This window comes from Aplidium turbinatum, chromosome 10 (assembly GCF_918807975.1).
Source record: "Aplidium turbinatum chromosome 10, kaAplTurb1.1, whole genome shotgun sequence".
Classification (NCBI taxonomy): Eukaryota; Metazoa; Chordata; class Ascidiacea; order Aplousobranchia; family Polyclinidae; genus Aplidium; species Aplidium turbinatum.
Genome location: NC_137481.1, coordinates 9,134,675 through 9,161,021, shown reverse-complemented (window position 1 = coordinate 9,161,021; position 26,347 = coordinate 9,134,675). Strand labels below are relative to the sequence as shown.

At 39.0% G+C, this 26,347-nt stretch overlaps 2 protein-coding genes across 2 annotated transcripts in view; one reads left to right on the top strand and one right to left on the bottom strand.

Moving 5' to 3' along the window:
- Window positions 1-20,120, top strand: part of LOC145778932 (uncharacterized) — a 47,973-nt gene extending 27,853 nt beyond the window's left edge. Inside the window, exons 19-51 of the mRNA XM_082590520.1 lie at window positions 79-201; window positions 620-776; window positions 1,025-1,156; window positions 1,288-1,423; window positions 1,840-1,977; window positions 2,364-2,502; window positions 4,040-4,205; window positions 4,317-4,501; window positions 4,751-4,942; window positions 5,358-5,604; window positions 5,987-6,146; window positions 6,402-6,530; window positions 6,917-7,007; window positions 7,123-7,239; window positions 7,333-7,503; window positions 7,722-7,859; window positions 8,082-8,264; window positions 8,946-9,108; window positions 9,389-9,564; window positions 10,062-10,282; window positions 10,629-10,783; window positions 10,895-11,025; window positions 11,653-11,836; window positions 11,948-12,081; window positions 12,429-12,540; window positions 13,562-13,693; window positions 14,181-14,254; window positions 14,529-14,714; window positions 14,879-14,953; window positions 16,502-16,675; window positions 16,892-17,085; window positions 17,319-17,448; window positions 18,740-20,120. Coding sequence (XP_082446646.1) covers window positions 79-201; window positions 620-776; window positions 1,025-1,156; window positions 1,288-1,423; window positions 1,840-1,977; window positions 2,364-2,502; window positions 4,040-4,205; window positions 4,317-4,501; window positions 4,751-4,942; window positions 5,358-5,604; window positions 5,987-6,146; window positions 6,402-6,530; window positions 6,917-7,007; window positions 7,123-7,239; window positions 7,333-7,503; window positions 7,722-7,859; window positions 8,082-8,264; window positions 8,946-9,108; window positions 9,389-9,564; window positions 10,062-10,282; window positions 10,629-10,783; window positions 10,895-11,025; window positions 11,653-11,836; window positions 11,948-12,081; window positions 12,429-12,540; window positions 13,562-13,693; window positions 14,181-14,254; window positions 14,529-14,714; window positions 14,879-14,953; window positions 16,502-16,675; window positions 16,892-17,085; window positions 17,319-17,448; window positions 18,740-18,964 — 5,070 coding nt within the window. The 3' untranslated portion in view covers window positions 18,965-20,120. The remainder of the gene's footprint in view (window positions 1-78; window positions 202-619; window positions 777-1,024; window positions 1,157-1,287; window positions 1,424-1,839; window positions 1,978-2,363; window positions 2,503-4,039; window positions 4,206-4,316; window positions 4,502-4,750; window positions 4,943-5,357; window positions 5,605-5,986; window positions 6,147-6,401; window positions 6,531-6,916; window positions 7,008-7,122; window positions 7,240-7,332; window positions 7,504-7,721; window positions 7,860-8,081; window positions 8,265-8,945; window positions 9,109-9,388; window positions 9,565-10,061; window positions 10,283-10,628; window positions 10,784-10,894; window positions 11,026-11,652; window positions 11,837-11,947; window positions 12,082-12,428; window positions 12,541-13,561; window positions 13,694-14,180; window positions 14,255-14,528; window positions 14,715-14,878; window positions 14,954-16,501; window positions 16,676-16,891; window positions 17,086-17,318; window positions 17,449-18,739) is intronic.
- A 445-nt stretch (window positions 20,121-20,565) lies between these two features.
- On the bottom strand, window positions 20,566-24,002 carry LOC145778600 (protein SPMIP1-like). Its single transcript, XM_082590124.1, has 2 exons — window positions 23,539-24,002; window positions 20,566-21,203 (listed from the first exon to the last, which is right to left on the bottom strand). The coding sequence occupies exons 1-2, from the start codon at window positions 23,864-23,866 to the stop codon at window positions 20,956-20,958; spliced, it is 576 nt and encodes a 191-aa protein (XP_082446250.1). The 5' UTR covers window positions 23,867-24,002; the 3' UTR covers window positions 20,566-20,955.
- Window positions 24,003-26,347: the final 2,345 nt, after the last annotated feature.

Sequence of the window (26,347 nt, the reverse complement as noted above, 5' to 3'; positions counted from 1 at the left end):
GTATGAAAAGAAAACTCTTACACCAAACAAATGAGAAATATCGTTCTTTTGTTTGATGCTAAGTTTATTTTAAAACAGACTAATGCAGTAAATGCGTCATCTGCACCCAACCGAATCGAACAGCACATCAAGGCTTGTGAAAATATCTTCAACATCTTATGCAAATACGAAGGCAGTGCGGACGATGAACACTTGCTCGAGGTAAAAGGATAAGTTGCTCGATAAAAGTTGACTGTTTTTCTTATTTATCTTGTCTTCAAGTGGTGAAAGCGCTGGCATGACATTCAAAAGAATGCCGGTTCGACGCCTGTCAAAGGTACGCGACTGTGCAGTGACAAGACACTTAAAGGCATGATTAAATGTAGAAACAAAAATTGATTTCTTTGCTTTTTTGTTTACTAAATCTAAATCTTCATCCACCTGACATTACCCTGCATGTAGAAAGAAAACAATGTTTTTCACATTTTAGCATGCAAGCAAGCACTTGTGCTCAACGGTTGAGCCCCATGTTGTGTTTTCGTAGAAATGAACGTAGGTATGAGGTTAAATTTATCAAAGATAATGTTGCAACAATGTACGGGATTTTTTTTTGGTGATGGTTTGTAATTTTGGCTGCTAGGCGTTGGAAGATAAGTACGATAGCCTGAGAGACAAACTTCTCGCTGAAGCTCTCATGAGGATGTTGGGAGAAGATGCTTGGAGGAGAATGAGTGAAAAAGAGAGGCAAGCAAGACTCTTGAAGCTGAAGCTTGAAGAACAACGATTGCGCAAAGAAGGTTTGCAATTGTCAATGAGTTGCTGTAATATTGTGGCATTTTGTGTGATTGTATGGCATTTAGCGTTGATTTCACAATTGTATGCAAGTAAGAAAAGATATTTTCATCACTCATCAGTATCTCTATCGTGTAGAACGTAGATGACACACAGTGAGTATTTTTACACCCGATAGCAGACTCAGGCTCATGTAATGCTGATTTGGTGGAGAGTGACTCAACTTTTATTCGATTTTGTGATACCCCTCCAGGTAAAATGGATGAACTGGCCCGGTTGCTTGGTGACGCATTCGCAAACGATGCGAGGATGAAAGGTTTGCTCGGAGAGAGCAGGGAAATGTACGAGAAGAGGTTAAGAGAGAGGCTGGAAGCCATGAAGAGAGGTGAATCATGCAGTGCGATTGTTTCTCTAAATCGAATCCACTTTTAATTGTAGAATTTTATCTGTTATTATCGTCTTGTGTATTGGTATCTTGTATATTTCTGAAGAAAAACTTTGCATTGTTGTTTTTAGGCGAAATTCTTCCAGATGATGACTTTGAAGATTCCTCTGATCTTGCTGGAACAAACAATCCTTTGGTGGATCTCGCGTCTCGACTGGAAGAGGAGAGAGATGCTTTGATGAAGTTGTTGGATGGTCAAGATGATCTGTATGTAGTGGAGCGGCGTTTCAATGATTTTTTTTGGTCTGATACATTCTCGCTGTTTCTCTATTGCTTTCTATTTTACGGTCAGCTGATCTTAAACAGTATGCGTTCTCATAACATTGATTCTGTAGGAAATATCCATAATTCATCACACTTCACTGTTATTCGCAAAGCTTAGTCATGATAAAACCATGACGAGTAGAAACATAACTATAGCAGTAGGTAGCTGACAGTTCTCCCGCCTTAGTAGGGCAAATGTAAAAATCTGGTCTTCTTCTTCGATCAATTTTAAGTAAAAAATATCGCAGTTCAATGAAGTTGGCGTTTAAGTCTTTCGCTTTCGCTTAGCATTGCTATCCCGTTGGCAAAAGCGTCTGGCTTTGCCACTCTGGTGAAACAATTGATTATTATGTTTGCAGATTACTGAGCGAGAAAGAGCGACAAGCTGCATTGTTGCGACTGCGGCAGTCACGATTGAAAGCTGACGGGGAAGATCGCTATGACGCTGCTGCTCTTGTCAGTGGATTGACCGATCGCGAATCTGCAGCTGAGAAAAGGTGTTGCCAATGTTTCTTTTTCATTTAAGCGCTTTTTAACTAAGCATTGACGTATGAAGAAGTTTGACAATCTGTCATACAATAGTAGCGTTTATATAGTGCCGCACTCAAAATGAAAACCATATATTCAAGTGCTATACATCCAGATAGAAAACATCAACTCGATACATTTGCAGCAGTTTAGAATCTACAACTTTTAGTGGGGATTTAGGTTTTATTTTTAGCTGTAGTTTTTACACAAACAAGTAAGTCATCCCAGCAAAAAAAGCTTGGATCTGCGTCTGCAACATCGCGTTATGCGAGCACTTGTTGCTCCATGAGTCTTAAGTGTCATTGCTACCACTGCGCATGACTTCTGTCAAAAATCTATCAAATCGTCATTTTAGATTAAAAAGCGATCGTGAGCGGCAGCGGGAACTTGCCCGACGTCGATTGGCTGATCTGAAGAGCAGGGGCGGCCGGTTGCCTGTTCTGTTGGAAGAAGATGAAAAGATTATTCGAAGCGGAGACAGGATAACCATGGAGGTAACACAATAGGAAACAACATATATTGAACGCAGTTTGTTTTTCAGTGTCTGTGAAACGAATTAGTAAAGTTCCCTTTGAAACAGAAGGAGATTATTTATTTACCAAGTACTTGGGTTTAAACAGCACTCGATATGTAGTTCTCGCAAGATCGCTTATAATTTCACTTTTCAAATGTTTATGTCAGTTTAATCAAATCTGTACTCTTGACGAAAGAAGACTGAGTTAGTTTGAAACAAAATGGTATTGAAAATCAGTTTTATGAGGTGGTTTCATCATGTGATAAATGGAATAATCAAGGGAAATGAAAAAACAAAACAAAAAAACACCAAACAGGTTAAATTGTAAAAAATTGAAAAAGTAAGATTTTAGATGAGAACGTATTATGGCTGATATTGAAGACGGAGGTGCAATTGCTTGGTTGTGTTGTACAATGGAAGAAAACCTATTGTTTGTAAGAGTGGTACTGTTTACGTTTAATAGCCCTAATTCAAGGTGAGACCAAGACGGGTATGAATTGATGACGTAAGTAAGACGTAAATGAGATTAAGTAGCGTGAGAGACAGCAGCATATAGCCAATTAGGAAGAATCAAGAAACTTTCCATTCTACCCTCCCCTCCCATTTTTTTTCCTTCCTCCTTGTTCCTTCAACCCGCTTCCTTTAGGACAGGGTGGTCCAAGACTGCAAACATGAAGGGCCACATTAGGGTCTGAGAAAAACTTCACGGGCCGCATAGTGAGAAATGATAACGCGTTGCTGAAAGTAGAAACGTTGTTAAATAAAAACTTAACTAGGTTGCGATTTTGAACTTCTTCTCTATAGATTTCGATCTGTTTTAGCTACATTCTTACTGTTCGCAGGTTTTGAACATTAACAAATCTTGTCGCTGACAAAATACAGTTGCAATGAAAGGACTGAGTTTGCTGTTCTGATCGACCTAATGTTTTTCTGCCCGCCTAACTCACTTTTTAATATCTGCTTGCGACTCAAAAAGTGATTTTCAGCTAGTAAAAAGATACGATACACAACACGTCAACAAATTAGCAAACCAAAACAATTTATTGTTTTTTGCTTTTGCATATAGTGTAGATGTCTGCTCTCTGGTTTAAATTCAGTGGTCGACAGACGTAAGCAGGCATCCAGGGTTTTATCAGTCATTCTGTTCCGTGTGTCGCTTTTTAATCGCTTCATAACGGAGAAAGTGCCTTCATAACGGAGAAAGTGCTAGCAACAGAAACAAAATATCAATGCACGTTTGTGTCGTCACAAACCGACATCGTTCCGTCATAGTTACCTATTGACCCGATTATGCGCGACTTATTTAGGGTTGTGGCGAATGTAATGTATTTATAAAACGTAGGTGTATTTTTAAACCTTGGATTTAGCACTGATAATTCCGCCATGCACAAAGTGTTCACGGGCCGCACAAAAGCTTCACGCGGGCCGCATGCGGCCCGCGTGCCAGGGTTTGGACCACCCTGCTTTAGGACATGCTTTATTTGATTAACTATAAAATTACGTGAATTTCTTTTTAGGAATCAGTTCTCAAAAAATTGAGATTTCTTCAATCTTGGGAACGTGCCTGGATGACGTCATTGCTGTCGACGACCAAAGATCCATTCACACAGATTAGTGCATTGTCCACGCAACAAATCATGGACCGATTGCAAACCTCTCGAACAAAGGTGCCAAGCGATGCAGGTAGATGCGCAGAAAGTTTTGACATTATAAACTTGTTGGTACTTGCACAAGCGGACTTCTCTTTGTGACGTTTTGCTGTTCAAGGTTCTGAACAAATTTTTACTATTTTAGTCCGCTTGCAAGATCACGTGATACACTTGTCCGACGCTGCTTTCCATCGACAAGTAGCTCTTGCGCATCACGTGACTGACCGAAATGACCAATCACTTGACGAGCTGAAAGTGACAATGCTTGCTGGACTTCAAGATGCACAAGACACTCAAGAAGCTGTCCTCACCTCAGCAATCACTGAAATGGTAATTAATTGATAAACATATTTGTTATTTTTAATCAGTAATGTTTTGCAAGCGCGATGGTTGAACTTACAACGATTAATCGTCTTTTCACAAATTACCCAAAGATTTTTTTTGTTTTCTGAGTTGTGTATTCCATTACGAAGATTTTGTCGTCAAAAGCAGCAACTGTGCAACTGTTGCAGCAAAATGCAGCAACTTCGATTCATTTTTATTTAAGATGTTGACAACTTTGATCCCATTTTCCATCAGACTCCTGAGGATCTAATCTCTGAACAAGAAAAGATCATTGCGATGATCAAGTCAGAATCCTCCAAGACCATCCCGGATTATCTCTTCTCTTCGGTGACTTTTTCCGATTCGGAATTGGAGTTGATGGATGCCTTGGCAGGAAAATACGACGCCGTCATTGACGCGTTGGCCGAGAAAGTGCTTCCTGATAAGGTGATGGCAACCGACAGTTGATGTTCCCAGACAGCAAATCAATTGTTTTTTACATTGATTTGACGTCTGCAGACTGTTGATTTGATGTCAACATACATAGACTATGCAATGCATAGATTATGTTGTTGTTGTGTAAAACCTTTGTTGGACTGTAATGAGCATAAAGAATTCATATATTATAAGCTGCTTATCTATGCTGCCCTATCAAAAACAAAGGTATTGCGATACCGATGATATAACAACTACTTATCGTTTTATAAATTAAGCGTTTTTATTAAGTTCCTGAATCTTCGTACTATTGTGACATCAATTTTTTATACGATGTTTGCTTAAGTGCAAATTGTGCAGAAGGTTTTGTTGAGTTAACAGCAACGTGTGAGATTAACAAAACTATGTTGAAACAATTCAAACCCAGGTTGGCGCTTCGAACTGGGACAGCATGAGCCCCGACGAAAAACAAGAAAAAATATCTGATCTCTCGTTCCGGGTGAAGGACCTCATGAACGCTGGTCGCTACGACGATGCTCTAGACCTGCTGTTTGAAGGTTTGTCCGAAGAGAGAAGAAAAGAATTGATGAAGGATTTTCTTGGTGATGAGGAGGAGAGAAGAAAGAACGATCTGGAAGAGAGAAAAAGAAGACGAGAAGAGAGAATTAAAAACGGTGAGATTTTTAGGAGGATTTTTTTGACTTAAAAAAAAAACGAAAACATTTCTCACACCTCGTTAGATGCATTGTTTAATTTATGAACAAGTTTCAATTTTTACTGTTCGCATTTGAATCCGTAATCGTAGTCGTAATCTGGTATGTAACTGATTTAAACTGGTTTGTCGAAGAAGAAATTGGCCTGCTGTTCCTCCAACAATCAGTTGATTGATTGTGAAAATGAATTTGTTCAACCAATATTGACATGTTTGAACGAGTTTAAGCTTTCATGGAAGGTTATTATGAACATTGAACAGTCGCTGCTCCAATACAGAGTAATAGTGCTCAACAGAGTGAATTTTCTCGCATATTGTATATTGATCAGCGCGTATTATCACAGGGATGTCACCAGAAGAAGCGGATAGATTGTTCGAAGAGGAGGGATTAATCTTCGAAGCAAACGAGAAGAAACGAAGACGCAACATTTTGGAGGGACTTGCTTTGGATTTGGATGCAGAGAAAAATGCTCTTCTCAAATCTCTAAAAGATGCCAAAGACAGGTACGGGTTGTGATCTTACAGCTCAACTTATCGAAACTCGCCCGTTAACCGCCATACTGCGAACATTGTACGTTTTATGCCCGAACTTGGAGGAATCTTTCATATTCCCAAACAGCAAATCAACCAGTTTTTACAATGATTTAACGTCTACAAACGTTGAATCAATGTAAAAAACGATTGATTTGCTGTCTGGGTACGCACCGTATTAGAAGGTTAATTTCATTGCTAGTATGATTTTTCGTTATTTTATTCCAGGTTTGAGGCAGAGAAGAAAAGACAAACTCTTCTTGCTCAGCTCAGATTTCAAGAGCGCCGCTTACGTCGAGAAAATGAGTTGTCGTCCCTAGCTCAGTTGCTGTCCATGTCACGTGACCATGATGACGTGTGAGTTAACTACCACTAGTGGAGTCGATTCTTATAGATGCCAAGTGTGTTTGGTTAAAGAAACCTTGTTATAAGCGCAAATTGTTAATTACTCACCGCGTCTTATGGCAATCCAACTTAAATTTACAGAAAAAGCGAAATTGTTTGTATTCGTTTTGTTTCAAATCAGTCTTGTTCACTTAGGCTACTTTGAGCGTTTGATCAAATGCTAAAATTTATAAATACTTAAAAATTTTACACTAATAATTTGACAAACTGTCCAAATTTGGTTTTCAAGCAACTTGCTACCTTGCTTACTGCGATTCATATATAATAATATTATTTTTTACTGGATAACAAATCTTTTTGTTCGGTGTTTTCATACAAACCGCCCTGTTGTGTTCCAGCTTGGATAAAGATCGTAAGCGTCAGTTAGACTTGGCCCGGGCTCGACTTGAAGCGGCCAAGCGCCGCAGAGAAGCTGGCCTTGCATTTGAGGTAACACAATGCTTTTTTATCGGCTTAAAACGAAATGCATGAAAAGTATTCGATTTTTTTCACAAAATTGTAACCATGACACTAATTATTTTCTACTTCATGAATTGGATTCTAGGACGACAACGTTGATCCTGAAATCCGATTGGACAGCGATGATGTGGTTGTCTTGGCAGACGCAGTCATGCGTGAAATGGAAGCGAAACATGCCGCTGAAAGACAAGTTTTGCTCAAGGTTTGTGGCCATTTTTTGAGCATTTTCCAATATTTCTCAAAACATTTTAAAGTGAAATAAAAACAACCTCAACACAAACAATATTTTTAACAGCTGATGGACATAGCTGGTCCAGAGACTGAAAGTCGCATCAAATCTGAAAAACATTCTTCTTCGGATCTGAGCAACCGCATACGAGATTTACGAGAGATGAGGAAGCAGTGGAGAGATGAGGACCCTCAGACGATGTTGGAAACTAGTGAAGAGCACTGGGATATTTTGAAGGTGAGTCCTGCTGTGATATCTCAGGGTTTTCAACCGACTTGTATAATAACAGATACGTTACTGTTCTTTATCTGAAAAATCGTCTAACCGCATTTTTTAATGGCATAAGCATACAGAAATTCTTTGCTTTAATTGTGTTTTGCTTACAACTGGCAGATAATGATTTTTATTACTTTTTGTTTGACATTATTTTTACCATCACTCACGTTACTTTTCAGGAAGCCAGTAGCTCTCAACTGGCTCTTTGTTCGTTGAAGTCAATCAGTGAAAATGACGCTCAAGCTTTCATCCTCGCCGACTTACAAACGGAGCAGAAGAAAGAAACAACCTCTATCTTTTCCGGTCTCCTTGATAAGGTTGGCGACGTTTTGTTGACATGATCCCTTCCTATTTTTGTCTAGCGACGTTGGAGCACGTAAGAACAGAATTTTTTACCGGCTGGGTTTACTTCAACTCCAGGGGTAAAACAGATCATTTTTTGCGGAATTTTTATGAATTTTGCAGCTTTTAGTTTACAAGTAGGCTATTCACTCTCATGACAAGTTACCAGTTTCACAATATCCTCATCTTTTTTTTAGAAGCCGGAAACTGTCCGCATGATGGCGCAAGTGCAGCGTAGGGCCCGAGCAGATTGTTGGTATGACAACGTCGCTAAGACACTCCTTGGTTCATCAGAAGATCAGGAAAGAAAAGAAGAGGAAGAAGTTTTGAAAGCATTGGAAGAGAAATATGACGCTCTGAAAGATAAATTACTGGCCGAGGTAAGACCTTTGATAAATACCGCGATTTCAGACTAATCTAATATTCTGACAAATCTAAAAACTTTTGCTCTTTGATTCCTGATTGCTTTTTTTGTGGTCGTTGCAAGGCTTCTTATAAAACGCGTTGTTGTCGACGTGTGTTTGAGTTCATATACAAACTTTAATTAGCCCTTAAGTTAAAAGTCATTAGTCTCACTTTCATTTTTTGGCTTGATTTTGCTGCCAATATTCTGTTAGACACTCCATGACTTTTTGTTTTAATATTCGATACTAAAACTGATCGGACACTCAACTTTAGCTCTGGTAAAAACAGTCGAGTTTCTGAAACGTTCGCTAAAAGGCGAGTTTATTTTCTGCATTTTGGGCTCCGTAGATATTATTTGAAAGATACAATTTTTCATCAAAATTCAATTGTTAAATTTTCACCATGGGTACTGGGTAGGCTTGCAAAAAGCTCCATGTTTCGACTTTGCTGGACCGCAATAAACATATAGCTGGCCAAGTGTGTGTGCGTAGTCCTCGCCTAGCCACGACTATCCTAAACAACCATACAAGCGACTGGACTTTGTAAGTTCCGGTAGTTAGATACGTGTCTGGATTTCCTATCTAGGATTTGCGGCAGCCCACTCCATTTGTGAGCTTTTAAAGACGCCAGTTTAGACAAGTAATGTTTCGATTTAGGCCTTGATGAAAAAGCTTGGCGACAAAGAATGGGCTTCTTTGTCTGAGCAAGAGAGACAACATCGCATTATGCAAATAAAACGCCAGGAACGAAAGCTGCGGCTGGATGGAAAATACGACGAAATGTCGCTTTTGTTCAACGCTCTCGCCATCACAGAGGAAGGTATGATGGTGTGCCATGATCATGTTGCGATGTGTTTTCCAATCAGCAAATAATTTTTTTACATTGATTCAACGTCTCCAGAGATTGAATCAATTTGAAAAACGACTGATAGGCTTGGTTGGTTATTGTTGTTCTTTTTTTTATGTTTTTAATTAAAGGAGTTGGTTGAAGAAATTCTGGTAATGAATAACTCTGTAGAAAAGAATGCTACAGTGACGTCACTGCTCCCGATTGTTGTTTGAGTTTATTGAGAATGACGTAGCTCCGTGACTAATTGCAGACGTCTCTCGCATCTTTGGTGAGGAGAAAACTTCTCAAGAAGACGCTTTGAAAGAAAGAAAAGATAGAATTCTTCGACTGAGAAAGGAAAGAATTCAACAGGGTCTGCCAGTTGATGAAAACGAAATTGAAAAACAAGCGGATGAAGAAGAAAAGACGGAAAAGAGAATGAGGAAGGTAAATTGACTGGTTTCGAGGTTTCATTAAACTGAAATATCGCCGCTGCAAAAGTGTTACGTGAGCATAGTAGCCTACAGCATTTTCCAACACTTTCAGCCAAAGCCACCAGCTGATTTTCTATCGATAAATGTTTGAATTAGACAAACCTCGTTAGCCCGACCTCTATCGTTTCGTTAAAGAATGTCTTGGTTTAACGGTGTCGTGAGTAAAGATATGTTTACTGGAAGAAATGTATTTTAAAAAGTTTGTGTCCACAACACGTTTGATGGTCGAGAGTACGATTTGTCAAGAATGGCGATAGACAGCTTGTTACGGCAGTTATTGTCTTATTTGGCAAAGCACAAAAATACCCGCTGTACGAGTGAGTGCTTACATCAGTTTTGATAGCCAAAAAGAGCTTCGTTTTTCTACAGATTTATATTTATAGCGGCAAATCCCGATTATCGGCATTTGACTGTAAGCCCGTCGTAAGTTCGTAATATTTTTGTTGGCAGAACATTCTTTTGACGCTTGATCGAAATTTGGAATCAGAACGAGAAGCTTTGCTTGCTGGGCTCAGGCGCCAAGAGGAATCGATCAGTGAAGAGCGACGGCGCCAGTTAGCGGTAGCTAAGCTTCGACGCCAGCGCCGCCAGCTGGAAGCAGACGAAAAAGTTAGCGCAATTTCGTTTGTCTTCCAATCAGCGAAAAGAGACGAAGAAGCTTTGCTTGCAAGGTGGATGAGATTTGTGACACTTTTTTACATAATTTTTCAAATGTTTATTCAACCTCAAATTTGTGCGAACAACTTGATAACTGTTGTTCCTATTCAACATTTGTTCGTGTTAATCAAAAGACAACCTGATCACTCCTGGTGTTCCCATGTACAACACAGTTTACATCCGTTTAACGTTGAAACAAAACGTAATGAGACGTTCCGTTGTAGAAAGTATACCTCATTTCCTTTGATCACATTTTCAATTATATATTATCAATCAAGAAAACCTCTTTTGATTGTTAGTTTAATGTCTTGATAATCTGTAGTATGATCCAAGTTATATATTTTGCTCTATCATCCACAGTCAAGCTGCTGATCGTGAACGGCAAGCGGCACTGATGATGAAACGGTTGTCCTCCAAAGCTACGCAAAAGCAACGTAAACAAGCCTTTGCCGCACTCACCAATCCTGCGAAAGTAGTTGAAAAGCTTAAAACTCTTGGGGAAGAGAAGAGCGAAGGTAAAAGTCGCAAATTTACTGAAACTTGAAACTAACTAAATAACATGACAAGGAACTTAAGCAATTAATTTTCGTCACAACGATATTATTAACATTCCATCGATGTTGAAGGTTCGTCTGCTGAGAAGATCCTCCTGCAAATGGAAAAGAAACATCTGGACGAGAGAGAAGCCATCTCGCTTCTCTTCCTTGCTATGGAAGAGGATTCCAAGCTAAAGGGAATTAAAAACGCATCTTTGAAGGTCGGTATCATTGCTTGCGTGTCATTTAATTTTATTTCAAAAAAACGTTTGATTGTTTACTCCATCAACTGTATGCCATTTGCGATGCTGAAAAGTGCTCACTTATATTTATAACTTGGTGTCTGTTTTCTCTGTGTTTATTTTTTTAAATGTCATGCTGTGTAATATTGAATAATAAATAAAGTGACTTGCGTTCTTCTGGTGACCATAGACTAGTAAAATCATATTTAGTCAGTCGTGATGACTGATGAAATGTCGGTAATAAAAGCTATATCATCCTTAACATCAGGAGGTAACCTGGTAGCCTATAGTCACCAGAAGAACGCAAGTCACTTTATATATCAAATGCCTGGTGAACAGTTTCACTCTGTTTTTACTATTGAATAATAAATGTGGGCTGCGTGGCCGAGCGGTGACAGCGATGCCGAAAAGGATGTCGGTCCAACGCTCACTATCACCACGCAGCTGTCTTGGCGAGACACTTAATGACAACGTGAAAGTGGCAACGAAGATGCGTTCTTTCCACTTAGTGTAAATCTTCAACCTCTAAGCATTTGTCCAGAAACGACAAAAAGGAACCAATGCGTTGTTATAACATTGCGAGAGATAATGACAACAAACTTCTAGAAACTAGAAGAGGATTTGCAAAACTTCTCCAAGCACCGGCGAGATTGGAGAGAGGAGAGAATGATGAAAGCTCTCGATGAGAATGGAGCGATTCCACTCACTGATGGACAGCGCTCCAGGCTGTCTCGCTACGTCGCCGCACAGAATAAAGATCTCATCACAGCCTTAAATCTTAAGTTACAAGGTAGCAAACGCCATTTGCTTAATCGATTGTTGTCGGTTTGATTTAAATTCTCTTGAAAAATTCGAATGTTTTGTTGATCAAGTTTTCATTGAAAATTTTCTTCCATTGCAGTGATGTCCCGAAATAGGTCGGATGAGGAGGATAAGGCATCACTTAAAGAGAAGATCCGTGAAGAGTGGATGGTGGAGTTGGCTCACATGCAGGAGAACGAAATGAATGCAACCACCGACCTCATTGCTGACAAGGTCAGTTGAGAATGTCAATCATTTCCTTTGCATCAGATTTGGCTGACACTGGGTTTACAAAATTGTGCTTTAATGCAATAAATCGTAATTCTATTTTTTTAAATTTAAAACACCTTTTTGCATATTTTCTACTTTGTTCTGTTTATGATAAAACTCAAGTTGTTACAGAAGTATACCTTTAAAAATTTGGGACCGTCTTTAATGCCTTAGTTTGCACATGGCCTAACGATAAGTTGTATATTAATCCCTCTAAAAACGCTATTTTTTCCACATGGAGAGACACATTTCTCTATTTTGGTGATGGTATGTTCTCGAACAAATTCTTAACATCCCCCGATTTCTTTCAGACCGATGAGATCCTAGATCTGCTCACTGAAGATCTGAAGCGAGCCCGGCGGGAGGGATGGAATGACAACATCGTGCAAGTTATCTTTGGTCTAGCCTTGCCAGGAGATCAAGGTTAGTTTTTGTAATTTTTATATCACAATGATTCAACGCCAGTTCTTGAAAGTTACTCCTGTTTTACATTGATTCAACGTCTGTGAATAGATTTTCTTATTCTTTTCTCCCAGTCTATTTTCTTTAAGCTGCTATGCCTATTAGTATCGTGTTGTGCTCAGAAGTGAGCGCTATTTTTTATCCTTAATCAACAGGGTATAGAGCAAAGAACACATTTTTTACGATGGAAGATTTCATCCAGTCAAGTTGAAGTTATTCAACTGCATATTTTTTTGTTTTGTTTTTGTTTTGTTTTATTATCTTTATCCTGCATTGCGGGAAGGCGGACTTGAGCGCTATGCATCGGTGTACGCCTTCCGACGTACACCTGACCCACGCTGCAGCCGACTGCAATGTCTGTTTCCGGTTGTCTACTCTACTTATGACTTAAATTTGGTACTACCCATTCATGGACTTCTAAATAGTAGTATCTGGACTGGAAACGCTGTGACCAACATGTGGCCAAACAGTTGGTACAACAGTTGGCCAACAGTGGACCAACAGGGTTAGTTACTTGGCTGTTGGCCCACTGTTGTACCAACTGTTTAGCCACATGTTGGTCACTGCGTTTCCAGTCCAGATACTACTATTTAGAAGTCCATGACCCATTACTCGAAATCGATCACTGGGTAGAGGCAATTATCGTAAAGTTTCTTGCCCAGAGAAGCAACAGCAAGTGCGGGTGGCTGGAGTCGAACAAGCAGGCTCTCAACTGCGAGCCCAACGCGCTAATCACTCGGCCACTGTCATACTACCTCTGCTACCACCTGACATTGACTTAAACTCCTCATTCAATTGTTTTGTTCGAAATTTGATTTAGACAAGAAACAAGTTCGACTACTTACGCAGTTTCGATCCATAACGTGGTGAAGTGTTTGGCGGAATTGTTGCGTAATGGTATGTTAGTTTACGGTAAAGCGTTCTACTTCATTGCACTCTCTCGCCACGAGAGCAAATCATCAAATTACGAGGTTGGTTTCAGATGACGTGCGTCCATCGTCCTCTTCGAGCAGCATTGAACAAGAAGAGCGAGAGATGGAAGTAGATGCCCTTGAAAAGATGAAAGGTCTTGAAGAGGAGCTCATGGAGGAGAAGAATAAGATCAAGAGGAAGAGTGAGGATGAGAGGCTTTTTTCGTGTTCCTCTAATTTTTAGAATGTGGATATATTTTGAAGAAGTTTATCGTTTGTGAGCTTGAGTGATATGATCACTTGGGCATTGTGACTCCCAAAGCAGCAAAAGTGCCATTTTTTCAACGTTTAGCGTTGTTGAAAAATGTAAAAGCGGGGACATATTCCACATTGTTTGATAAATAAGCTGCAATAGATATGGCACAAGTTTGTCACCGGCACTAGTTTGGTAACTTAATGCCGGTGACGCCAAACTATTTGGAACATCTACGTTTTATGTCTCATCTAATTCCCACGAGAATGTATGAGGACCGCACAGATAGGTTTTAAATTGTGAGAAAGAGACCAATGTTGATAACTTGTTTCGTGATGTTACTGCATATGTTAAAGTTACATCCAGTCAACGTCAGTATAACAAAATTGCACACCCCTGGTTTTGTTGAGCAGTTTCATTAAATTCCTTCGAAACAGGGGTTTCCGGGGAAGAGATTGACAGTGAAGCAGCCATCTCTAATCTCGAGAAGCAGTTCGCTGCGAAGAAAGAGGTTAGTTACCTGCCTTCGTTCTGCATGATCTTGTTCTTTCTTGATTCGTTTAATCAAGTGGCTTTCAATCTGGACTGAATGAATTTTAGAATGACTGAATGAATTTTAGCGCTTGAACTTCAGCCCTTTTTGCCTAAAATCAACTTTTCAAGAAAATTTTACAGATCCTCAAACTTAATTTTTTTTTGAGATGGCCATGTCTGAAAAGAGATTAAGAATCACTGGTCTAATCCAAAGTAGTTTCTCATCGGTTGTATCTCAAATATTTGATTAGGCTCTGACGTCAGATATCGACCGTCAGCGTGAACAAATGCGTGAAAAGCTACGCAATCGACGTCGACGTAAAGCGGAAACTGAGTACGAAGCTCACGCTGCGGCTGGGATGGTCATTCTCGCAGAACAAAGATTGCAAGCTCGGGAGAGCCGTTCACAGACCGAAGCCTCGAAACAGAAGAACTTGGTAAAATGTTCATAACTGCAAAACATTTTAAATTATTCTTACCCTGTTTGAGCGTAGTCTCGCTGAAGAACTTATTTTTTTCTTTTAAAGATTTTTTTAAAGTCACTGTTATGTGATGAGTGATGAAACAACTTTGAAATAATGGAGTAACTTTTGACTTGCAGATGCAAGAGCGACTAGCAGCGAGAAGAGAGAAGCGACGTTCAGAACAAGAAAAGAAAGAAAAGAAAACAGACCAGGTGAGAGTTCATGACCCTGCTGACAAAGTTGTCTTTTACGCTCCTCATCATCGTTGTTCCTTCCTCGTATTGAGGGTTGGATACATTGTTCTCGATCATGAGCTGTTTGTACTGCACTTTCATAATTTAATTTTGTCCATTTAGAGATGTTTGCTGGCCAATTCATTCTTAGTCTACCTTTGTTTCTTTTACCATTTATCTTCCCTTCTAGTAATGATCTTTGTAAGGAATTTTGCTTTAGGCTACTGCGTGTCCGAAGTATTTCAATTTCCTTTTTTTTTTAAACTATTTATAAGAGAATTTTGTTTGAATTGAATTTAGATAATACGTCATCGTTACTGCGCTTTTTTTCCATAAAATTTTTAACATTCTCCTGTAAGCTCGAAGGTATCGGTTCGTTTCTCCATTTTTTGTGACACTGACACTTTTACTCTAAATCAACGTAAAAATGCGTTGCTAAAATGACTAATTTTGCTAGCTGAGAAAACTATAGTTGACAGAAACTTGCAGATGAGTTATTTTTTGTGTGACGTCAGACTTTGTTGGTATGGTAGGCCGCCTATGCTGATTCTTTATGTTCCATGGCCGAAAAAATTTCCTTTTCATATTGAGTGTACAGTTTGTAGCATAAATACAACATTGCAATCAGCAATGATGGAGCATGCATTCCATTCAGCAGCATACTTTGCTGCAAGCATCAGAATTGCAGTTTCACCTGACCTATATGAATTTTCAATTGTGGCGTTGAGTTGGTTGGTTTTGAATCTTTATCCTCGGACTGACAAAGCCTTGATAGGTTATTCCTGGTAGTTTCGCATACTTGTAGAGGCTCTCGACGCAGGGCCGGTTACCCAGATTGGCAGAGTGAAGTTTTCCGGTTGTTGAAGTGTTGTTGGCGGGGTATTATTCCATTCACTAGGTGCTGCTGAATGAAGAGCAGTCCTGAAATGCGTTGCTCAAGCGCACACCCCGAGAGTCGAACCAGCGCCGCTTGATTGTAAGCCGGGCGCGTAACGACTGAGCGAACGGGGCGGACAAAGATTGAGTTGATATAAAAAACAAAAAATACTGTTCTTAAGGATATTAAATCTAGTTTTAACAACACAAGTCTTCACTGAAATATCGCTTGAAACCGAGTAGGTCAGGACAGGACGGACAGTCGACGTAAAAATGTTGTCCTTGATGTGGAACAGGGACGTAGGTCCAACGTTGTTGTTTTTTCAATGATTAACAATAAAAGAGATTTTTAATGCAGTTTTGTGCTTGGAGTACAGCAATACGAACTTGTGGGAAGAGGCTTATTTCAGTTACAAAAACATTTCAATAATAACTCTTAACTAAGATACAATGTTTAAGTAAGTAAATTCTCCCATATTTTTGTGAGGGTTGGCTGATTCAAAGTCACCCAAAGAAAAAAAGTGATTTTTAGAAAATTTAGCCTACATGTGCGCCAGCGGAGAAAATCACCGCTATGGAGAGGTTATCGACTGGCAGCTGTGCGGTATTTCCATTTTCCAGAGCCTCACCTGACGTCACTTTGCTTTCCAGACCACAGAAATTCCCACCCCAGTGCCCCAAAGACCAGCCTTTCACCGAGAGAGGACGGTCGTCCCTGTGGACATCAGCGATCAGAAGAAGCACGAGATGCTGGAAGCGCTTAAGATGAGAACGGAACTTTACCAGAAGCAGATGTTGGAAGGCAAGGCCAAACAGGAAGCTTGGGTTAGTGGAAGAGTATTTTAGCGTTTATTAGTTTATACTATAACATAAATATAATGTATTTCATATCACGCAGTGCCCCCGCCAGACATGCATTGCTCTCAACGTTTTACAAAGCAAAAAATTATCATTATCGATATCACTTTAAAATGATAAAATAATTGTTATTTTAACCATATTCTCCGTTCAACAATGCTAACATTTTAAGCCTTCCATTAGATTAAGAAAAAAATAGAAGCGAAGAAGAACAAAGAAAGTGCAGCTGGAGAAATTTTTGCAACGTTCCAACGCGAGAAGACGATCGTGCAAGACCAGAAGACCCAGGCCATGTATCGCCAACAGACCATCTTGATCGACAGAATGAAGACCATCAAGACCGGACGCACCATGACCATGAAGGAAAATCAGACAAAGTGAGTTTCCAGAGAAAGGTGACTGTGGCGCGCTCAGACAGAAAAATCCTTCATTTTTACATTGATTCAACGTCTGTAGACGTTGAATCAAGGTAAAAATGAAGGATTTTGATGTCGGGAGAGTTAACTGCGCGTTGAAGACGACCATGACGTATCGATGTAGCGGATGTTTCGTTGACCGATTGCTATTGTCGTAACAATTGCTAAATAACGCGATTTTTATGGTTGTTCAGAAGCGTGGATAAGTTCTCGAAAATGATTGATGACGAAGATGAGGATGGGATGGACAAAGATGAGAAGATGAAGAAACTCGCCGAAGAAATACAGAAGAAACTCATCAAGGAAAACGAAGAAGAAAAACAAGTACGTGGCGCGCTATTCCGTTATGATGTATTGTACATCCGTATTGTAAACAATCTGATTGTAAACAATCTGATTTATTCTTGGATCATTTTGTGTAACTTTGTGCATTTTTTGGCAACTATTTTCAAACGGTAATATGTGATAGAAATTAATTAATATTCTTTTTATTAATAACATTGATCTTAGCCAATAAAAGAGCGACTTGAAACCTTGAAGACACCACCCTGCCTCACCATGATATGTGAAGAAGATGATGACGCTTAATCCTGTATTGTAGGCGTGGTTGGTGGGCGTGGTTGAGCTTGCTTTGTTCTTTTCTCATGTTTGCTTTCACACCACACTTTTCAGAAATTTCCTTTCTTTAATGTTGTATTTTAGCTCAACACAAAAGTGAACTCTTGTCACCATTAGAGGTGGGAATGGCGTTTAGCATAGCTAATATTTTTATCAACCATTGTTGTATTATTTAAGGAGTGAAAGGTTGGCATCTACTCAAAAAAGGTTTGCAGTAGTTGGCAATACATTAGCTATTTCTGATCTCTTTCTCTTAGAATTTCTTTATTGTCATACGCATGGCAGTTTAGTTTAGCTGCATGTTAGCAGATCAACAGTTCTAGTTAAACATTGACATACTTTTAGTAGATTCATGTAAAAGTAATGTAGTCATCGTTTATTGGATTAACCTTCTGAACATGTAGTTAGTTCTTATAGTTTTTCCACTAACGTTTGACAAATTTTAAACTTTGCTTCAACTAACACAACCATTACTTAAAAAAATGTAAACTTTTAGTGTTTGTAATAGCAGGGTTAGCTTGTATTAACATTATGTTTTACGTGGGCAGCGTTTTTGCTTTCCCTACCAGAAGTAGGAATTTGTTTCCCATGTCATAGATATTATAAAAAAAGTAAAGGTACTTCTACTTCCATACTTGATTTCAAGCCTCTGGAAATGAGAAGATAAGGTTAAATTATACTACTGTATTTCATTATTTATAGTCTTGATAGGCTATGCAATATGCATAGCTTTTATAGCCTAACCGCTCTCTAATTAAAACGTAGCTGTTAAGGAAGTTTGATTAAAAACAGGCCCTCTCGGCGATGTTGTGTTCCTTCATTATCTTCATCGACGCTCAGCTTAACATTGTTTTCAAACGCTGATACAACTCAGGCTACTTTGTGTTAAAAATAGATGTAACAGATGCAGTTCGTTGTAAGTTATATTGATTACTAGTCTTGCATTGACTTGCTTTGACAAAAAAGGAAATTACTATGAGCGCTGTTTTATTTGTAGCAGGTGCCTTCATCCAAAGAAGCAAAGAAAGATGCTAGTAGATCCTCCACATCTGCTGATGCTCCCGATGCAGAATCCCTTCCTCTTCGGCCTCAAACTGTTTCTAGAAAACGGGACAACCAAGAGCACAGTCGCATCATTCATAAAGAAAGGATACAAAAAAAGAAGAGAGAACGGCAGGAACAGTTGTTGGGAAATTTGCCGGAGGAATCTACCAACTCTTGAATCATGTTATGTAGCCTCACTTTTCTTCTAGTACATATTTGATGTCTAGAAACCTTATGTAGCTGTGTTGCACATCCGTATCATTTATAGATGTACAGTAATTTCATTCCCATTGTGTTACTTGACTTAATGCAGTTGATTTTATATGTATGCTACTTTTTAATTTAGCTGTTAATAAGACGTAGGTTTAGGAAATTGTTTTAATAATTAAATTTGATTACAGCGGCCGTTTTTGTAATTAACATTGAATTTAAATAATTTCAAAACTCAAATATCTTGAAAGATGTTTATGACATTAACATTTGCTTTAGGCAGTGATGTACGCGCATACAAAAAATATTGACGCCGTCAGCGTAAACGTTCGAAAAACCATACGCCACATGCGTCAACGTAACTTGTAAAAAAAAGTTGGCGGCGTCAGCGCATACACTAGCGTAAACTAATTTTGTTTGCTAGGTGCCAAACATTCACACGGTATAAACCACTCGAAACAAACAAGTTTTATTTTGAATATCAACGAAGAAACACAAGCATCTGAAAGTGTTCATCATCTGACATTTTGCTGTGTTTTGTTCCAATATGTCTTTGCCCATTGAAAACATTCTTTCAACTGCAGCGCTGGAAGGCATTGGCGTGTTGTAAGTTGCGAAAAAAATACATTAAAAAATATGTGTTGACGCTATGCGCTAAAAAACCGCGAAAACTTTACGGCGTAGCCTCAAGCGCAAACTATCCAAAAAATGTGGCCGCAAGCGTTAGCGCAAACAAAAAGTCTACGCCGCAAGTATGCGGCGTATACGTACATCTCTGGCTTTAGGCTATGCAGCATAGGTTGATCCAGTCACTTTAGTTGTTTCGAATCTGTGGCACGGTATGACTCAATTATTTTTTATCTGCATCATTGCATAAAGCCTGCTTTCAGTTTCCGCCTTCGCATTAAATCATTTTTTAAATTACGGTACTGCAATAAATGATTTTTTGATAATCACGTTTTGAATCCTCTATTTTAGCCTACACGTAGGCTTTGGCTAATCAATTGTTATTATCGAACCACTGTTATTGCTATCGATATTTTCTACACGACTGTAGATTTCATCATCATCACTGTAGCATCAATTTGCATTGTATATAATAAAAATAAATTTTGCAAGGCCTAGCTTATGACCGACTTCTTGGTGGATTTTCACGGATGAGCTTGAATCTAACAAGTTGTTTGGCTAATCTAAATATTCTAAGAATAAGCTTATGATTTGAGCATGTAGTCTAGACTAGAGTACTAGCCATTAGCTTACTTGTTTCCTCCACTTTCACACACAACTTAGCTTATTCCCAAAATCCAAATTTTGGTCTAGTCAGCAAGCTAGTGATCCCCCTGAGGATAAATAGACCTATTTACTAGTGGACAATGGAAATGTAGGTAACGATTTTCCTTCTGTAACTTTAACCCGACAACGGTATTTTTGTTTACGTCTACCAATTTCGTTCGGCAACGCTTTCTCTGCCAGTAGGCTAAGTAAAAACTAGATCAACATTTTAGCTTTCATAACTGTCAGATTAATGAAAAATATATCAACTTTTCTGCAGAAACTTGACAATAAAAGTTTGTTTTATTGCAGTTCAACGCAATTCTTTTATTTCAACAAGTACGCTACGGGAGCGATGGCATGTATTGCATATTCCACAATAAGTTAACAAGTAGGCTATATATAACTGCAAATGTAACCAGAGACGTAACCACGGAGGACAATCACGCTCCCAAACTTTATCTTGCTCTCCAAAAATTATGTTTTAACTATTAATTTTAATAACTTTGTAATTCATGTTGAATGACGTTTGTCCCCCAACAATTGCGTTTGCTTCCCTCAATTTTTCTTTGTAGCTACGTCACTGGATGTAGCCCACACACAAGAGTGAGACTCAAGTAGCAATTTCTTTTCATAGGATAATTTAGCAAGTCACAAGTGCGTTTCACGTATAGGCTATACAACTTTTTAATCGGACACGGTGCCATACAAAATTCCATTTTTTCTAAAAAAAGTGTCTCGAACTATACGAGATCGACCAAAAGCTGGAGCACTAAAATCCAGGCCTACATCATTTAACTTCCAGCCGTATTCCCATGAGCTGACGAGAGGATATCCAAACTTTTCTTCCGGCTTTTTAAGTGTGCGAGTACGCAAATATTTGTACCGACCTTTACCTTCTTTTGTGAATCCATGGAACAATTGATTTCTCACATCTAAAACAAATAAGCTCGTATGTTTTAGAAATCTATAACTACCAGAAAATAAATCAGTCACTTGGCTACTCTCCGCTCAAAAAAAGCAAAAACAACACACGGAAACATAATCACTGTACGCCACTGCACCCTTGTACGCATGCACCCTTTAGTGGTGCATGCACCCCTGATTAACAATTCCTGCACTATAGCAAAAAAAGATACTGGGTTTCGTATTTAACTTCTTGGTCCCTTTAGAAATGTTCCCGCTCCCTAAAATCATCCAGTGTCCAAAAGTTGGCTGCCTCCTGTCAACGCTATTGTTGCCTATTAAGCTATAGATGGAATGAAAACGACGATTTTACGAAACGTATAACTCAGCCCGAACCAAACTTTAAAGTATTTCAAACATTTTTAAGGCAAGCAGTCCAGGAGTTACAACTTTACGAGAGTTGAGATGATCAAATTAGGGACCGAAAGGTTTCAGACTAAAGAAGGGCCATTCAAGTCAGCGATTAGAGTAGGCTAACTATAATGAAAAAAAATAAAGAAAAAGAATCTTTCAGCTGTCTGAGTAAGAAGTGGTTTTATTTTGAATTTTCAATAAAATTAAACAAACACTGCTTTAATTCTTCTGTTATGTGGAATTTTAATCAGCTTTTACGACGATGTCAAGGGAGAGCGGCATTTCGAGCAAAAATCAAAGGGCAGTATATTGCGTTGCTACGCCACTGGTCCTATTACGTCTACTGTATATTTGATTTGTTTTACTTTGTGAAGCATTGTTTGTGATATATTAGTAGGCCAACTCTTATAAACAGAAATGCTGTGTTTTTAATTTCAATGGAAATTATAGTGAAGAAAGCAAAGTTACACTGTTAGACTGCCTAAACGCCAACCGGAACATGATAGATGGCTTGGCGCTATCCCAAGCGATGGCATTCCCGATTCCAAAGACACCGTCGTTTGTGAACGCCATTAGCCAGACCCAGAATGGCTGATCCACCGCAATTTTCAAGGTTGATGTCATGTGGCACACTGGCCTTGCCAGCAACAACAGTTGAGGCTGAAAGGTCTTTTTCATGCATGAAGAGGGTCAACACCCGGCTACGCTCAGCAATGACTTCCGATCGTCTCACCTTCATTGCCATCGCGAAAGAATCAGTGAGAAAAAGATTAATCGAGTTGTTACGATTAAAATGTTAACGTACGTTTAATGCCGGTTCAATTGAAGACAATGGTACTATGGCGTCACTACCTGCCCCCCAGTTTTAACAATCTCGTTGTGGGTTGTCTCGGTTTCAATGTAGTAGGCCTACGTCATGCCTACGGACTACGGTGCATAATTATGATGTCAGTGTTGCAACTTGCATTCGCATTCAACTAGTGCAGGGGTTCTTAACCTTTTTGTCTTGTTTACCCCTTGCCGAAAGAAAAAAGTAAAATTTACCCCCATCGTTTTGGTGGCCCCTTGTGATGTCATCGTGTCCAGTCAACCATGCGAAGAAATGCAAAACATCTTTTTTGTCTAGATTTATCTTTGCAAATATCAAAAACAAGCTGTTTATTTGCGCTGGCCGAAGACACGATTGTTTTTGACGGGGTCTTTGAAAAATACTGTCTACTCAAATGTCCTAAATAACTATGATAAAAGCACACAAGAATGTTTAAGTTTTTTTCTTTTGCTGCTGAAATCGTCGTCGTCGTCGTCTGAGCTTCTGGGGCCGAGGGTCTATCCGACGACGACGACGACGGCTGCTGAAATGAAACTGGCAGTCTATATACTTGCGTGGAGAGAAAAGACAAAAACTTACATTAAGCATAAATTTGAATCATAATCGAGTGCAACACTACCAGTTTTTTAATAACTGAAAAAATGAAGTTTGCTTTAATTTATGATTCAGTAAATTTACCCCCTCGGTAGGTGAAATTTACCCCCAGGGGGTAAATTTACCCCCGGTTAAGAACCCCTGAACCAGTGAGTGCTCAGCCTTGTGCTGATAGCCGGGAAGAACGCCCCTTTCTTCACAAAACACGATTAAATAAAACATTAGAAACCTTGGTAACTTTTGGAGTGATATGACTTTTGGACAGCTATACGGCCCAGGCTAAGCTATACAATAAAAATAAACCATCTTTTTCATGCTTTGTTTTGAAGTATTTGGTTAAACATGGTGTTTTTCATTTAGGCTACCCAGGCCACTGTAGCGTATAACGAATACGCTATCACGTGATGTAGTCTGAGCTAAGATTAGGCTATGTAAAAATGTTAAATTTACATCTGTGGACGGATGTTTGCAACAAAAAAAAACTAAATTTAAATACAGTACGCTACAATGGCAATAACACTGCAAACCTGGAGAAACAGGTCTCATTTCTGTAAGGACTCCTCTTGACTCCCGGTGTGGTGTGCTCGTGGCTATCGCTTCACTGAATGGCTTGGGCCTCTTGGGATAGGAAATGACGGGTAAAACACGAGTGCCAGGAGGAAGCTTAGGTACCATTCCATCGAACTTTTCTACCCGAGCAATTCGAGCGGCTTCTTTTTCCTCGCTGGTTCTTGAATTCTTTTCCCGAATTTCGTTTTGGTATTTTCTGGTCCAGCAAAGTCGAACATACGTTTCTTTGTCTATGAGTTCTTTCCAAAAATTTTGTCTAAGGGTATCCATGTTAAGTCGACTCATTGTGATTATTTACGATAGCAAGCAACTGACTTGTAACGTCAAAAAGTTTAAAGTAGATAAATGCTTCTAAAAATAAAACTTTGTAAGTTAAAAGTTACTGTACAGGTAGCCTAAAAAGCTTATTCACCCAGAAACGAACTTCTTGTGCACATCCAAAAAGTACGGTATATATCTATCCAAAATGCTCTATTTTAAACAAATGAATAGCCGGAGTAAGTCGTGTGAACAGTAGGCTACACTTTTGTACACAACCTTCTGTTCGTCATAGAAGAGAAATGGGCATTTTTTGTTTTTCTAAGGTATCATACCGGTACAGTACGTACAGGCAACCTTGCTCGTAAATTTTTATCGAGAAGTCAAGGACAAATCACAATAAAAATATACCCTATGTTTTCATGCTGAGCTGTCTAGTCAAACATGTCTAGGCTGAGCGCAAAATAATTGCAAGTTTAACTAATTAAAAAATGAAGTTAATTTTTAATAATTTTCACACTTTGTGTCATGCTCTGCAGTCAGCACTTTGCGTTGCCATAACTACGTGAGCACTGAAGCAAAGAGTTCACTTCAGTGCAAGTTCAATTGTGAAAGGGGAAATGCAACATACCTAGACATTAAACAGTACGAGTCCATTTTTCTCACTTGCTTAAATTTAGCCTATTTCCGTTCTAATAGGGTGTTTATCAATCAAACACTCAAAAAATTTACTTAAATAAAGTGAATCAATGCTACAAAGCAGTCTAACAAAGTAGCATTTACAACTTGTTTTACCCTAAAATTAAATTAAAAAAGTTATTATTTAAAAATAGTCTCATTAAAAATTGAAATTGATAGTAGTCTAAGTTAGCAAAAAATATAGCTTATAACCTACTTTTACACTGAAATAAAATCCTATTTTACTAAGGGATTTCTGTAAAATTTATTGTAGAGTAAACCAGAGTGAATTTTTTTTAATAACATAGGCTAATGTTAATTACTTAAATTTCCTCTTCTTTGCATTGCGATTGGTCTGAGCACTCTTCTTGGGCATTGATGCATGAAACTGTGTTGTCAAAGTTTTGGTTTGTAGCCTATAGCTAGAAATTGAAACCAGGCAACTGTCTATAATATAAACTGTTCAAGAAAGGTCATCAGTCATCACAAAATTTTAACATGACCACATCGACTGCGTGGCCGAATGGTGAGAAAGTTTACACGACGCTCAAAAGTAGGTTACGTCGGTTTCGATCGGTTCAACACCGCTACAGAGCACGCGGCTGTATCTCGGCAAGACATTTAGCCGAATGGCATGCCAAGAATAATGGGAGCAGCTGACTCTGTAGCAGCATCCCTTTTATAACGTCCAGCTATCTGTTGTCGACCTAATGCAGTGGTTCCCAACAGGGGCTCCAGAAGCGGGGGGGCAGGGGGGGCAATGGTGCCGTTTTAAAGTCATGTAAGCTACTGCACATTCTGCAATATAACAATTTCTGCTTTTCGCCTTAAAATTCGTTGTTTTTTCGGCAGCCATCGTGGCCTACCGGGAGCTCCTTTTCGGCGGCCAAATCTGCGTGCTTGGAGGCCAAAATACAAAATAACGATAGCACAAGTAAATAGAATTAAACTAGCAACAATGCTAAAATCATCACTTAGCGTTGTTGAAGTCTGGGCCTGGGCGACGTCCTACAATAGAATCGTTGCACCACGCAATAACTGCTTCATCGGGATTGTAATCCAGTACTGCGGGACCATCTAACGACACTCGCACGAGTGTCTTCAATGTGACTGATTTTAAAGAAGTTCGCCACTCATCTAGAATTCTTTTTAGCAACGAGAAGCAACGTTCGACTTGTGTTGACGATGACGGCAAGGTAATAAAATAAGTATTTCAATGATGTGAAGGACATTACTAAAAGAAGCATAATTTTTGCAAAATAGGATGATAAAATGTTTTCCCCTCGGATGTCAACTAACCTAGTTTTCCTTTTTAACAACGATTCAATGTCCGACAACATCGATTCGACATAAAAACGACAATATTGCCAGCCGATGTAAATTAGCACTTTCGATTAAGACTTTATTCAAATATACATCGGGAATTACAAACAAGACTTACAGCGCTGTTGATCGGCTGATTGCAGATGGATATATTCCTACAATAACAAATATTCCCGCACAATTAATGCAACAGTGGCGATTATGACGCGCTGATCTAATTTTGCGTCACTCTTTGACACTACATATTTTCGACAGTTAATCCACGATCATTCTATTGCGAAATTAAATAATTGGCTAGAAGAGACTGGCGGCCAAACTTGCCAGATTGAGGAGGTAGCACCGGCGGTCATTCAAGCACTACTTAGCGGCCATGGCCGCAGGCTGCTTTAAGGCTTGACAGTAGGTTACATCATTATAACATAGGCTTGTCGTTTTTTAGAAATGCAAATCCGGGACGCATATAAAACTGCAAATAATCTTAATGTAGGCCTAATACAAAATAATTTA

Excerpts from the sequence above, each read along its gene's own strand:
- LOC145778600 (XM_082590124.1), bottom strand. The coding sequence starts at position 23,866 with ATGAGTCGACTTAACATGGATACCCTTAGACAAAATTTTTGGAAAGAA. Across the intron at positions 21,204-23,538 it reads AATGAGACCTGTTTCTCCAG|ATGTGAGAAATCAATTGTTC; the intron begins GTTTGCAGTGTT and ends TATTTGTTTTAG.